Source organism: Pseudonaja textilis, chromosome 17 (genome assembly GCF_049901715.1).
Source record: "Pseudonaja textilis isolate UNSWEBS1 chromosome 17, rPseTex1.2, whole genome shotgun sequence".
Lineage (NCBI taxonomy): Eukaryota > Metazoa > Chordata > Lepidosauria > Squamata > Elapidae > Pseudonaja > Pseudonaja textilis.
Window position 1 is genome coordinate 5041562 of NC_142006.1, and position 13874 is coordinate 5055435.

General features: G+C 44.4%; 1 protein-coding gene across 1 annotated transcript in view; it reads right to left on the minus strand.

Annotated features, from left to right (window-relative positions):
- PAPPA (pappalysin 1) overlaps positions 1–13874 on the minus strand; it is a 117410-nt gene that overhangs the window by 56201 nt on the left and 47335 nt on the right. The window contains 1 exon segment of the mRNA XM_087914615.1: positions 12193–12284. Within this exon segment, the coding sequence (XP_087770741.1) occupies positions 12193–12284 (92 nt within the window).

The following is a 13874-nucleotide window of genomic DNA, read 5'->3' on the forward strand; positions in this document are numbered from 1 at the left end:
ACAAGCCTTCTCGGTAAATGAAACGGGTTTTTTCTTTTTTCTTTTCCATGTGCTACAGATTTGCTACCTTCACAAGGGAACAAGCTGTTCTTGGGCAAATCCCCATTGTCAGTGTTCTCTATAAGTGACCCTAAAATTCCCAAGAGACTTCTTATCCGGTGGCTTATAGTCATGCATCTGTATCTTAACACACGAACTTGTATGAAACCAAAAGAAGTAAACAAAAATAAACAGCGCAGGGTTAGAAAATAACAACAAAGCGGATTCAGAGTTGGCGGTGGGCGACTGATTTTGGTGGCTTGATGCCAGCCAAGAAACTACAGGCTCCAGTGTCATCCCTTATTTTGTTCTACCCCAATACTTGCGAAACACCAAGTTTAGTGAGGACAAAGTCTTCGTAATTGGAAGCTTCTATTTATCCCACATGCAGTCTGTGTGGGTGGGAAAGGAGGAAGGGAAGGAGATAAAAAACAAGCCTGAATGAGACACTGAATGAAACTGGAAGGATAGAAAGCAGAGGAAAATTGTGATACTTCAATGGCCCTGCATAAGTTCCATCCCTTACTTCTTAACCAGATTAGCCTTTTTTCCCCAAACCTGGAACCCAATAAATATGAATTCCAACATCTCTTGAATGTCAACAAAGCTTTTGCAACACAGCTACTCCAGCTGCTCATGTTTTTATTTCTATTATTAAGAATGTAAGAATGTCCTTTGCTAAAAGATATAGGAAGGAAGGAAGGAAGGAAGGAAGGAAGGAAGGAAGGAAGGAAGGAAGGAAGGAAGGAAGGAAGGAAGGAAGGGAGAAGGGGGAGGGAAGGATAGAAGGAGAAGGAAGGAAAGAAGGAAGGAAAGAGAGATGAGAGAAGGGAAGAAAAGGAAAAGGAAGGAAGGAATTATTTACAAGACAATTTGGAAGCGTTCTCCGGGAATCAAATCACTGTCCTTGTTTTGCTGGTTTGAGGAGGCCTGCACAAATTTGTTTGCGTAACTATCATTTATTTAATTTCAACTGCTTAGAAATAAAACCTCAATATCTCTGTTGGGCACGATCAAGACAGATGCTTTCATTTCGACTGGGTTCCCCACCCCCGCCCCACAGCTTCTACCTTCCTTCAAAACTGTAATATTTATTCATTTCATTCCCTCAGGGCGATATCACCCTGACTTTGCTGGACATCCCAAAAGCTATAAAAACCTAATTGTTTCATCAAGTTCTGGATGGCGGGATCTATTCCCTGGGGGGAGTGCTTATTATTCTCCCCCCCACTTGTGTACTCATTCACTGTCTTTGCTCTGTTTGTTTTTTAACTGGGGTTTTTTCCCCCCCCAGATGTTGTAATCTTATTGTGTAAGCCACCTAGACTCGCCCCTCCAAGGAGGCGACAGGCGAGTTGAGAAATAAATAACGAAGACAAACTATATCAAAACAATGAAAAGGAATGTGTGGCGTGGGCTTCCTTTTCTCTTCTCTTTTCTGATTCACCTATATAATCAGAGAAGCCACAGCTTCCAACGTCTCCTGGTGAGTGACAGCGGCTTCTCTGGGCTGTCTCCCTTCCAAGAAAGTAACTCACCCTCTTCCTTTCCTTTGCTGACATCTCTTCTCAAGTTATACTGTGAAATAACATTGCGAGCGCCAGAATAAATTAGATCATTACAATTCAATTACTTAATGACTCCACCTCTCTCTCTCTCTCTCTCTCTCTTTCTTTCTATCCCCGCAGCATGCAGTTCCAATTTCTTAATAGGACTGAGCAGTTGAGGGAAATAAAAGAAACTCAGAGGACTATAGATTGCGTGGGTTTATAAAGTCTACAGAGAAAGTATTCGTAATCCTTACACACTCACACAAACCAAGTGGCTAATGCAAAACACAGAGAGAGGGAGCACACTTAGTACTTCCTTGTCTTGGGGAACTCCAACACTGAAAATGTGGTTTTTTTTAAAAAAAAAAAAGTGGAAGGACTAAGGAGAGGTTTCTTAACAGCAAAAGCAATTAAACAATGGAAACTGGGTACCAATATCTGAGGGGGGGTCAATCTATTCTCCAAAGCAACTGGTAGCAGTATAACAACAGCACACCTGAAATAAGATCCTATGTTCAGTTTAAGCTAGCTAGCCCTGGTCTGCTCCAGTTGTGCTGAGTTGATTCATTCGGAGAAGAGTCCAAGCTTGCAATCCCAGTACAGCAGCTAATTTGTTCCTGATTACATTTAAAACCTCCATAAATCTTTCTGCTCTGGCTCATGGGAGTCAAAGAGAAAAGGGAGACAGAAATGTCTGGATGAAGAGAGATGTTCTCCAAGTTATTAAAAGAAAAGGCTTGCCGAATGCAAGATAGACAGTGAACATGTCCCATGTTGGATTCCAGCTTTGGTTTTTCTGAGTCAGCACGTCCTGCCCTCTCTTACCTTCTTGGCAAGGCTTACCCCACTGACATGGGTTAGGGGAGCCAGGAAAAGATTAGGTAAGGAGAAAATGTAGCTTCAGTACTGTATTTTCCCCCCCATTTGTTTTCTTTTCAAAAGAAGATCTGTTCCCAGCCTTGGCAGGTCACTGTGAAATATTCTCAAGCTGCCCTTTACAAGGACGGCAGCTGGACTGGCCCAAAATGTTGAAGTGCTCCAGACAGAAAGACAAAGAGAAAGAACACAGTGGAAAAGAAATTACCGCCCCACAACCCACCCACCGAACAAGCTCTGTGCCTTGTAGTTTGGACAAACAAACAACAAAAAAAAAAAGAACAAGAAGAAAAAGAAGAAGAGGCAGAAGTCGTTCAACGCTGGAAAAGCCACTTCTCGAAAGCGGCCACCATCCTGGAGCTTCCAAAAAAATGGCAAATGCCATTGCAAGGTTGACCCCGGTTTCCGGCATCCAGAAAAATAGCAGCTCCATTTCTTTCCATGTTTGGAAGATCTCATGAAGAACAGAGACAAAGCCATGTATCATGGAGGAGGAAGACGAACAGCTGACAGGGAGTGGGAGTGTGGCTCTGTTGACTGTGGAGGAAACTGGGGAAGGGCAAAGTTCAGCTGGGAAGAGCAGGGGAGAGGTAGAACAAGGGAGAGGGAGTACAGAGGAAGACCCAGGCCCATCCCCTCTTCATCCTAGGGCACGCGGGAAGGAATGGAAAAGAGAGCAACATGGGTTGTGTGGCTTATGGGAGAGGAAAGGGTCATGATTAGCCACAGTTGGGAAGAGGGTTTAAAAGAAATGCATGCTGAATGCAGCAGCTGCCGGGAGCAAATGTGAATTTATCTTGTGTTGACTTTGGTTATCTGTGTTCCTGGCGTCTTCCCAACCTTGTTGAGTTATTGCCGTGCCTTCGGGTCTGGAATTCTTGTTCCTGCCCTGCCGGACTAATGACCTCATCTTGCCTTGATTGGACTTATAGTTCCAGTTTTGGTTGACCACGTTTTGGACTTGATTCTCTGCAGCCAAAAGCTGTTCCTGGGAGAGTTTTTCTCCAGCCCAGAAGGTAACCAGGACATTGGGGGCAAAGTTGGAGCTAACAAAGGGACTCCTACTGATTATCTGACTGTGTTGCCTTTGTGCCACGCCCCTTTGGGTCATCACACCATGTATGGAAAAAAAAAACGAGCTGTCCGATGCAGAAAGATGATATATTCACTCTCTTGCTCTGTCCAACGCAGTAAAGCATTCGTGCAAGAGATTCAGCTTTCTTCATCTTAAACTTGGTCAACTTTTCGAGTGATGTGAATCGGGTTGTTCGGTAGTTTAAAGTTGAATTTAACAGAGCTGGAAGGGACCTTGGAGGTCTTCTAGTCCAACCCCCTGCTCAAGCAGAAGACCTTGTATCATTTCAGACGTGGCTGTCCAGTCTCTTCTTTAAAACCTCCAGGGATGGAGCATCCACAACCTCTGAAGGCAAGTCGTTCCACTGGTTAATTGTTCTAACTGTCAGGAAATTCCTCCTTTGTACTAGGTCGCGTCTCTCCTTGACTATTCCGAGAGGGCCTTGTGTCATCTCCCCCTTACAAGCTGGAGATGAAGTTGCCTTACGCATGAAGTTGGCCCACCAGAGTTGATTTTCATTGTTCCTCGTAACAAACTGGATCCTGGCAAGGCTGGAAAACTGATAAGACATTGGCTGAGATCTTATAAACAGCAGATGTGATGTTAAAACCGATGCCCGGGGTGTCTCATGATGGATTGCAGAGAAGAAGGCATCCTCAACCTGCTTCTTTGGAGAAAACCGATCATCCCGTCCATTAAAAAAAAAAAAATCCCTGAGATTTATCGGAATTATGATTATGGGTGAGTAACCTTCCACTCTCCCCAAGAAAACCCTGCATTCATTTGGGGTCCACGTGCCAAGTGGAGCTGAATTGGATGGAGGTAGAATTGAGGGTGGGGTGGTTCCTTCTCTACCTACCCCATCTCTGCTTCTATCACAGCTCAGCATTAAGGTCAAATAGCTAAATCAGTCCTCCTTCCACTTTGATTGATTATGTGCTATCAAGGAAGTGTTGACTTTTTGTTGACCACACAGCGAGATTTTTCTTCAGGAGAGTTTATCCCTGTTTTAAGACGTTGCGCGGGCCCCTTATCTTATCAACGCAATCCTAGGTTGGATGAACAGAGGGATAGAATCGAGAACACACAAAGTATTAGTACCACTTTATAACGCCTTGATAAGGCCACACTTGGAATACTGCATCCAGTTTTGGTCACCACGATGTAAGAAAGATGTTGAGACACTATAAAGAGTGCAGAGGAGTGCAACAAAGACAACAGTTGTCTGTTATTCTGTTGCTCTGTTATCCACGTCTGAATCGCAAACCCAGACAGAAAAAAAAAACCCTCCCTCTACAGGGCCCACACGCATTTTAAAAAACTACACAGAATAATCTGACCTGCCCCCCCTGAAAAATCTTAAATTCGGTTTCAAGGTTTGGATAAACGAGTATATAAATATGGATTGGCACAGGCTTGCCTTTTCTAGAAGACTTGGGTGAAATGGCATTAAAAAAAAAAAATAACGCTCCAAACTTGGAGAAATAGCAATAAATTTCCCATCCCTTTGATGTGCTTGGCTTGCTAAATGCTTAGAATATTTTATCATTGGGTTAGGGGGCCAGAGTTGCCAGGGAGATGCCTGTCATCCCAAGAAATCCACTTTATGTTCACCTGATGTTCTTTATTGCTGGCACTGGGGGTCTGCAGACAGTGCATGGCACTGATGGTGAAAACTCATCCAACCCAATTTCCAGACAAGTTGTGTCTTCTTAACTCAAGCAATCAGATGAAAGAGGATAACGGAAGTCCACCCACGCTTGGCTAGGGAATTCTGGAGTTGAGGTCCACCTGTCTTAAAGTTGCTTAAAAGAGAGGGTGCTCCATTGTTGGAGGTTTTCAATAAAAGATTGGTCTAGGAGGGTAGAAAGATCCCTGCCTTGGACAGGACAGAGTAATAGACTTACAGAGTTGGAAGGGACTGTTGAGGTCTTCTAGTCCAACCTCCTGCTCAGGCAGGGAAAAAATATACCATTTCAGACCAAGGGTTGTCCAAAGCTCCAGTGTTGGAGCACCAACAACTTCTAGAGGCAAAAGCTGTCCCATTGATTGATTGTTCTAACTGTAAGGAAATTTAGTTCTAGGTTGCTTCTCTCCTTGATTAGTTTCCACCCGTCGCTTCTTATCCTGCCTTCAGGTGCTTTGGAGAGTAGCTTGACTCCCTCTTCTTCATGGCAGCCCCTCAGATATTGGAACACTGCTATCATATCACCCCTGACATGATAGCAGTGTTCCTAGGACGTTGGACTAAAAGACCTCCAAGGATCCTTCCACCCCTAGAAGTCCTTGAATCCAGGTCTTCACACCTCACAAATGTTGGAGAACGACAGCTCCTTGTCTTCATGGGTCAACCAGCCCATCAGAGTGGGAATGAGGGAAGACCAACTTCTGGAGAGTCCTTCCCTAGCTTAACCACAGTATCACGCTGGCATGTCTCCTGCGGATAGATGGTCCTTCCTTCTTGTTTATTTGTCCTGGATCCTTCTGGTTGTTGTTGTTGTTGTTTTTAAAAGAAGAGACAGAAAGAGGTGGGAGTAAGTGGCTACAAAACCTCCACCACATGAGGAGGTTTTCCATCCGCATTAGGATGTTCGCAGAAACAACACAACAGCTTTCCACCTGGCAGACGCAACCCCCCAAAAAATCTAATTTTGGGTTTCGACAGGGGACTGCGTTGCACAAACCAGCAGAGAAAGACCCACAGGGCTGCATCCTGTTTTCAGTTTGGGATGGAGCTGCTGGCACCAGAATTATCTTTTCTTCTACACAACTGAAGTCCTTTTTCCCAAAAAAATAAAATAAAGAAAAACAGGGAGAGGAGAGGGAAAAGACAGCCCAGACGAAATTAAAGAGGCAAGGAAAAGGGATATTTTTAAGTCTGATTATTTATTTAGGGATCAATCCAAAGGCAACCAGCCCAGAATTGTATTAACTACATGTCCAATTTTGATTTTACTTTTATTTAAAAAAAAAAGAGAGAGAGAGAGGGAGATGGGGGACAAGAATGTTCAAGAATTGTTTCTGAGTTACAGATTCTTGGACGGAGTTGGCTTCTGCATCAACCTCCCTCTGCCAACTGCTAAAGTCTATTTGGGGTCAACTCCCCATTGCTTTCCTTCGTGGAAGCAAAAAGAAACAATTGTTGGCCACGAGCAGGCTTTTATCATAAAGAAATTCTGACTACGGGCCGATTACAATAAGAACTAAAGCCAAGCGCTGATGATCTGCTGGCTGGAGTTGAACACGTTGCCGGAAATTATCTTCCAAGCTTCCTGGAAGTCTTTTCTCCTTCTGGGTTTTTTCCTCTCCTTCTCAGCTTGTACTTTTGTGGAACGCTCCTTAACAGACTTCCTTGTTGCCATGCTTGGTCCTTTCGGTTAATCATCCCTCCATCAGGCAGAGGTGGTTTTCAGCCGGTTCTGACCGGTTCTACAGAACCGGTAGCGGAAATTTTGAGTAGTTCGGAGAACTGGCCAAGACCACCTTTGACTGGCCCTGCCCCCATCTATTCCCTGCCTCCCAAGTCCCAGATGATCGGTTAGGTCTTCTTTGGTTGCCTTGCACAGGAGAACGGAGCTGAAAAGCAGGTTAGTGGGGTGGGGAGGGAATGGAGATTTTGCAGTGACCTTCCCCTACTACGCCCACCAAGCCACGCCCACAGAACCGGTAGTAATGAAGTTTGAATCCCACCACTGCCATCAGGGATCCTTTCTTCACTTCTTCCCACTTTCTGAATGGGTCCAAAGTCCCCAGGAAGACTCGATCAAAGTATGGGGAGATGTTTGTTTGGTTTTTTTTCCCTGTAGCACAACTGCAGTGAGGTTAATCGGTGGAAGCTTGTTAAAGAGAATCCAACGTAAAAATTTCCTAACAGTAAGAACGATTAACCAGTGAGACGGCTTGCCTCCAGAAGTTGTGGGCGCTTCACCATCGGAGGTTTTTAAGAAGAGACTGGGCAACGATTTGATTGTGACTGTATAAGATCTCTTGCCTTAATCAAGGGGTGGGAGTAGAAGACCTCCAAGGTTCCTTCCAGCCCTAGAGTTCGGGGATGTGTGCCACGAAAGCATGCATTGAACCACACACGGCACATGGGAAGTCTCAGACACTTGCAGAAAAAAGGGGGGAAGGAAGGAGCCAGAAAGCTAACAAACACTAGACAACAATAAACACAACTTTTGATGACGATGATGATGTCATCCATTCAGTTGTGTCTGACTCTTGGTCATTCTTTGGGCCAGGATTCTCCACATCTTCCAATCTTTCCCTACTTCTTTGAGTTGTTCGATGCTCTGGTTGATGTCAGCTTTGATGGTGTCCAGCCACATGGTTTTTGGATGGCCCGGTTTCCTTTTACCGCTAACCTCTTCCAAACATAATTGCTTTCTCCAGCGAATTCCCCCATAGGACATGGCCAAAATAAGTCACACGCAGTTTTGTGATTTTTTTTCCCCCTTTCCAGTGACAACCCCGATGTTTGCACCCCTGAAATTAGACCAAAAGAGCCCATCTGTATTCTTCAGAGCGTCTCAGGCAAAGGTACCAGCCCAGAACGTATAAAAGGAAAAGACTCAGATGCCAAGGAACCATATTCTGATGTGAGCATTGGAAGAACAAAATAGCATTAATTCAATCCGCTTCCTTTTATTTTATTTTTTGTGTGTGTGTATGGGAGGAGGGAAAAGCAAAATTGGGTTTCAGGAGACCAGGGCAGTCTGACCGAGATAGGGAAAGGGGGGAGAGGGAGGGAGGGAGAGAGAGAGAGAGAGAGAAAGAGGAGGGAGAGAAGAGAGGGGAGAGAGAGAGAGAGAGAGGAAGAGAGAGGAGGAGAGAGAGAGAGAGAGGGAGAGAGAGAGGGGGGAGAGAAGAGAGAAGAGAGAGAAGAGAGAAGAGAGAAGAGAGAGGGAGGAGAGAGGAGAGAGAGAGAGAGAGAGAAGAGAGAGGAGAGAAGAGAGGAGAGAGAGAGGGAGAGAGGAGAGAGAGAGGAGAGAAAAGAGAGAAGAGAGAGAAGAGAGAGAGGAGAGAGGAGAGAGAGAGGAGAGAAAAAAAGAGGAGAGAAGAGAGAGAAGAGAGAGGGGGGAGAGGACAGAGAGAGAAGAGAGAAGAGAGAGGAGAGAAGAGAGAGAGAGAGAGAGAGAGAAGACCACACATTCACTTTTGTTCCTGCTATTTTTACCTCCTGTGATCTAAAGCAGATCGATCCAAGTCGTATCTGATTAGGAGGAGGCTTGGGGCAAACAACAGGCCAGGAAAAACATAAGCAGAAGCTAACAACGTTACAGGTCAACAAGCAAATGCAAGAGGGTTTGTGAGCTGAGAATGCACAGAGGCAAAAGATAACAGATCCCGGCAAGGTGAGAGAGCAAAATGCAACGTTCCTTCTTCCCATGAAAAACAAAACAAAACCAAGAACGGTGGAACACAGCAACGTGGACTTAAAGAGCTGTTGATCATGAACATCCTAACAATAAGGATTGTCTCAGAAGGTGGCGGCCTTTCCTGAGCCGATTGTAGATAAGCAAACAGTGGTGGGCCAGCTGTCACTCTTCCAAATTTATGCTACATTCACAGAACGCAGTTCAACAGGTCAGTTGCAAAAATAAAGGCTGCATTGGCACCGCTCTTGAGGAGTTTTCATGTCATGCGGAGTTTTGTGCATTGGGGCGAATCTGGCCCATTAAAAAAAAAAAAATCTTCACAATTCCCAGCACTGTGCAGGAAAATGATCTGATCTGGAAACTAGATTGAGCACCGTGTTGAAGGCAACCCACGTTTCTGGAGCTTGCCTTTTAATTGTTGAAGGGCAACTCCTGGTCCAGATGACTGTGTGGTCTAATCCCAGTCTCACTGCTGGGATTATTGGTAGGTTGTGCTTGATGGCTGAGACAATGGAGTGTGACTTGTGTGGGTTTCAAGAGGAACTTCAACAAGCTGCCAACATCCCAAGTCATGTTAGACAATAGAGTTGGCTTTTTGTCATCAAGTTGACCATGATTGGATGCATTAAAAGGGCTGAAAGAATAAAGCTACTTCAAAGCTTTTCGTGAGGGGACATGCTAGTTGGAAATGGTAGGCCCAACTAGTATGCTTGGTTAGTAACGGTCAAAAACAAGTTAATGTTTTCCTTCCTTTCTACTACTGTAAAGGAATCACCGAAGAAAAACAGAATAACAGAGTTGGAAAGGCCCTTGGAGATGTTCTAGTTCAGTCTCGTAGTCAACCAGGAAACCCTACATCATTTCAGACAAACGGTTGGCCAGTATCTTCTTAAAAACCTCCAGTTGGTGGATCCACCACTTCTGGTGGCAAGCTGTTCCACTGGTTAATGGTTCTAACTGTCGGGAAGTTCCTCCTTAGCTTTAGGTTGCTTCTCTCCTTGACTAGTTTCCACCCATTGCTTCTTGTCCTGCCTTCTGGGGCTTTGAAGAATAGATTTGACCCCCTCTTCTTTGTGGCAGCCCCTCAGATATTGGAAGAAGGCTATCATGTCACCCCCTAGTCCTTCTTATTATTAGACTAGATTAACCGTTCTTTGTATGTTTCAGCCTCCAGTCCCTTAATCATCTTTGATGCTCTTCCTTGCACTCTTTCCAGAGTCTCGACATCTTTCTTATATTGTGGTGACCAAAAGTGGATGCCGTGTTCCAAGTGTGGCCTTATTTTAACCATTCTCTGGTCTTCTGATTGATTTGATGTGCAATACACCTAGTGCATGTATCAAGTAAGCTTTGTCCAACGTGATGCTCAACATCTAAACGCTGAAATGTATTTTAGGGATTGGGCATTGCCATTGAATTGCCCCAATTAGCAACAGCCAGCGATGTCCTTTGTCCTTTTATGAAGCATCTGAAGTCTGATTCTCCCACTAGTGTGAATTTCTTTGCTCTAAGAGTCACAGAGCTGTTTCACTCCTTCCCCCACCAAAAAGAAGAACTAGGGGGAAAGAGAGGGAAATTTATAACAAACAGCTAAATCTCTGGACACCCATCTCTTGTATACTCCAAGCATCCTGCCGCCATTGAGCGCTGACAATCATTGCTAATCAAGCCTCAGGAATAAAAAGATCTGGTTAAGCAATTATCATCCCTGAAAAGGAAGGATAAAAGCAACTTTGATGCCCCTTCAAGGGGGCTCATTAGCATCTCAAAGGAGATGTCAGCTCCTTCAGCTTTGCCAACTTGGGGCTCCCAAAGACTTGACCCCTTCGGAGCTTTTCAGAGTTCAGCTTCCCCCTAAAGATCCTATAGATAAGCTTCCACTGGATCTAGGGTTTAGAATGGGGTGGGGGGTGGGTGGGAGTGGGGAGGAGGGCTCCAATTACAAAGAAACCAGGAAGGATTGACCATTTCCATCATCAAAGATGGAATACAAAGAACGCTTAAACCCCTGAGTGTTAAAGTGTGAATAAACCTGAATCGGGGTGAAATTTAAGGCTGGTTTCGCACACTAGTCAAAACAAAGTACTATTCTGGCCCCCAAGACGATAGCAGACTTGGTTAACAATGGCATTATTGTGAGTGTTTTGCACAACGTAGAAGAATAGGGTTGGAAGAGACTTTGGGGGTCTTCTAGTCCAAGCAGGAAATCCTATACCAGTTCAGGAAAACGGTTGTCCAATCTCTTCTTCAAGAGACTGAAGTGTTGGAGCACCTATAGCTTCTGAAGGAAGGTTGTCCGACTGATTAAATTGTTCTAAATTAAGTCAGGAAATTTCTCCTTCGTTCTAGGATAGTTTCTCTCCTTGGTTAGTTTCCAACTGTCTGGAATCCACATCATGTATCTGATATTAGCACAGTTGAGAAAGTCCAGAAATATTTCACAAGAAGAGTTCTCCACTCCTCTACTTGTTGCAGAATACCTTAAGCCACCAGACTTGAAATTCTAGACCTAGAAAACCTAGAACTACGCCGCCTTCGGTCCGATCTAAGTATAGTATATAAAATCATACATTGCAATGTCCTGCCTGTCAATGAATACTTCAGCTTCAACCATAACAACACAAGAGCATTGGATAGAACAATGTCTGATTGGGCCATGTGATGGACTATTGGGTGCAGGAGGTGGATCTTTGATTTTCACTTGGGGAAGGGAAAACCTGGAATTTCAGATTTGGGTTTTCCCAGATGTGCCAATGGGACTTCTTTATTAAATTCTTACTTGGACGGACTTTGTCTCTGAGTGTTGAATTGAAATGGGGTTTTTGGGGGTGGGTGGGTAGAACGTTCACAATTGCTACCGTTGAGTTGAATTCACCAGCTTTGTAGACACTTTGACTCCACTGCCTCTACAAAGGAGTTAACAGCATTCACCAGGGCTAAAGGTTGCCTGAAATCTCCAGTTATTCTCAGATAAAAGACATACAAGCTCTCATAAGCCTCGCTGCCAAAAGCTCAACTTTAAAAAAATTATTATTATTAAAGAGATGAATTTATTTTTCTATTCGTGGCTTGGAAAGAAAAGACTAGCTCCACAACACTTGCCTCTTGGTCCAAGAAACCTGCTGAAGAGATGCTGATCTCTCTCTTTCACTTCAGGCCACCTCGATGGATGGTAAGAGCAACGTTCCTCTCCACGGCTTGGACCTTGCGTTATCCGTGGGATGTGCGCGCATGGTGGTGTTTGCTGATGAGAAGGATACCCCAGCCAACTTACCTACACAGTTGAAAGATAATTCCTGACGGCAAAAGAGGGAGCATCCGTCATGATTCACTTTGTTCATGTCATCACATTCTTCCCCAAGGTCTCTGCCAAGAGAAACAACCGCTTAGAACAATTGGATTATTAAAATAAATTTTAAAGCATGGGAGGATCTGGAGAGGAGACCTTTAAACCTCAAGAGGTTAAGACAATTTCTTCCTTAGAGGTTTTTTTTTTTTTTGCTCTTCTACAAGATGCACCAAAAAGAGAAGGGAGGGAGCGAGGGAGGGAGTGAGGAGGAAGGAAAGAAGGAAGGAAGAAGGGAGGGAGGGAGGAAGGGAGGAAAAGGGAGGGAGGGACAAAGGAAGGAGGGGAGGGAAGAGAAAGGAAGGAAGGAAGAAGGGAGGGAGGGAAGGGGAGGAAGGAAAGAGGGAGGGAGGGAGGGAGGGAGGGAGGGAGGAAGGAAGGAAGGAAGGAAGGAAGGAAGGAAGGAAGGAAGGAAGGAAGGAAGGAAGGAAGGAAGGAAGGAAGGAAGGAAGGAAGGAAGATAGATTCTAAATGTTTTGGACTAGATAAAAACTCCTGTAAGCTCCATCAGAAAGATTAGTTAAGTAGGGTACCAATACATTCTAAACAAACATTTCCTATCAGTTTAAAAAAAAATATTAAAGCCAGGGACTTTAACTGGTTGGCCAAGGATGAAAAGGTGGAGTAGCCATCACCTTTACTCATCTCTTGGAGAGGGGACCTTTTGAGAGTCTCTGCTCACTCATGCAGACCTTTAGAGCAAATCTGAAATACAGGTGAAATTCAACCTTCCATGGACATAAATCTTTGCATCTCACGTTCTGAGAGCACAAATGACTTTTGGGACTCCATTCTGTTTTTCTTGTGATGGCAAAGGATGGTTACAGCCTTCGCATATATAATCTGCCCTCTGGAATATTCTTGGTTAAACAAAAAATAATGCCTCTTAAGTGGGAAGAAACATCATAAAACAATTATGGGGATTTGCAGGGAAGCAACAACATACAAGGAATGTTGATTGAAGGTCAGCCAGTTTGGGGTAATGGTTAAAGCCCCAGACTAGAAATCAAGAGACGGAGAGATTTAATTCTGCCTTAAGCACAAAACTAACTGGGTGACTTCTCTCTCTCTCTCTCTCTCTGTCCTAGGAAGCGAAAATCAAGGGGGGATTGGGGGAAATCGCTTTCGAAAAAACTTGCCAAGAAAACTACAAGGGATTAGTCTCCAGAAGTCAACAATGATGTGAAGCCACACACACAAAGATCTGCGCACATTTAAACAAACAGGAGACATTGGTATCGAATTGTGCAATGCTAGAACCCGTCTTACAGATTCTCAATAGATTTTCTATGTCCCCTCAAAGAGGATTCTGTTTTTCCAGCACGGCCTTAGTGCTTCCAAATATTGTTTGTCCCCCTCCCCATTGTTCTCAATCACTTTTCTGAATTGATTTTATGGTTTTCTCGTACGCCCCTTAAACTGTCATCTGCGGCCTCTTTGCATGGGCCACACTTTTTGATACGGAAATATTCTGATGGGGGAAGGAATATAATCCCATCTTAGAAAACGAAAGGAAGGTGAAAGAGGGGGAATGGAAGGCTACCGAGGAAGAGCATGAAGGTGGAGTTGAAATAGAGGATTTTTTTTACACCCAACACTTGTCCATCTCA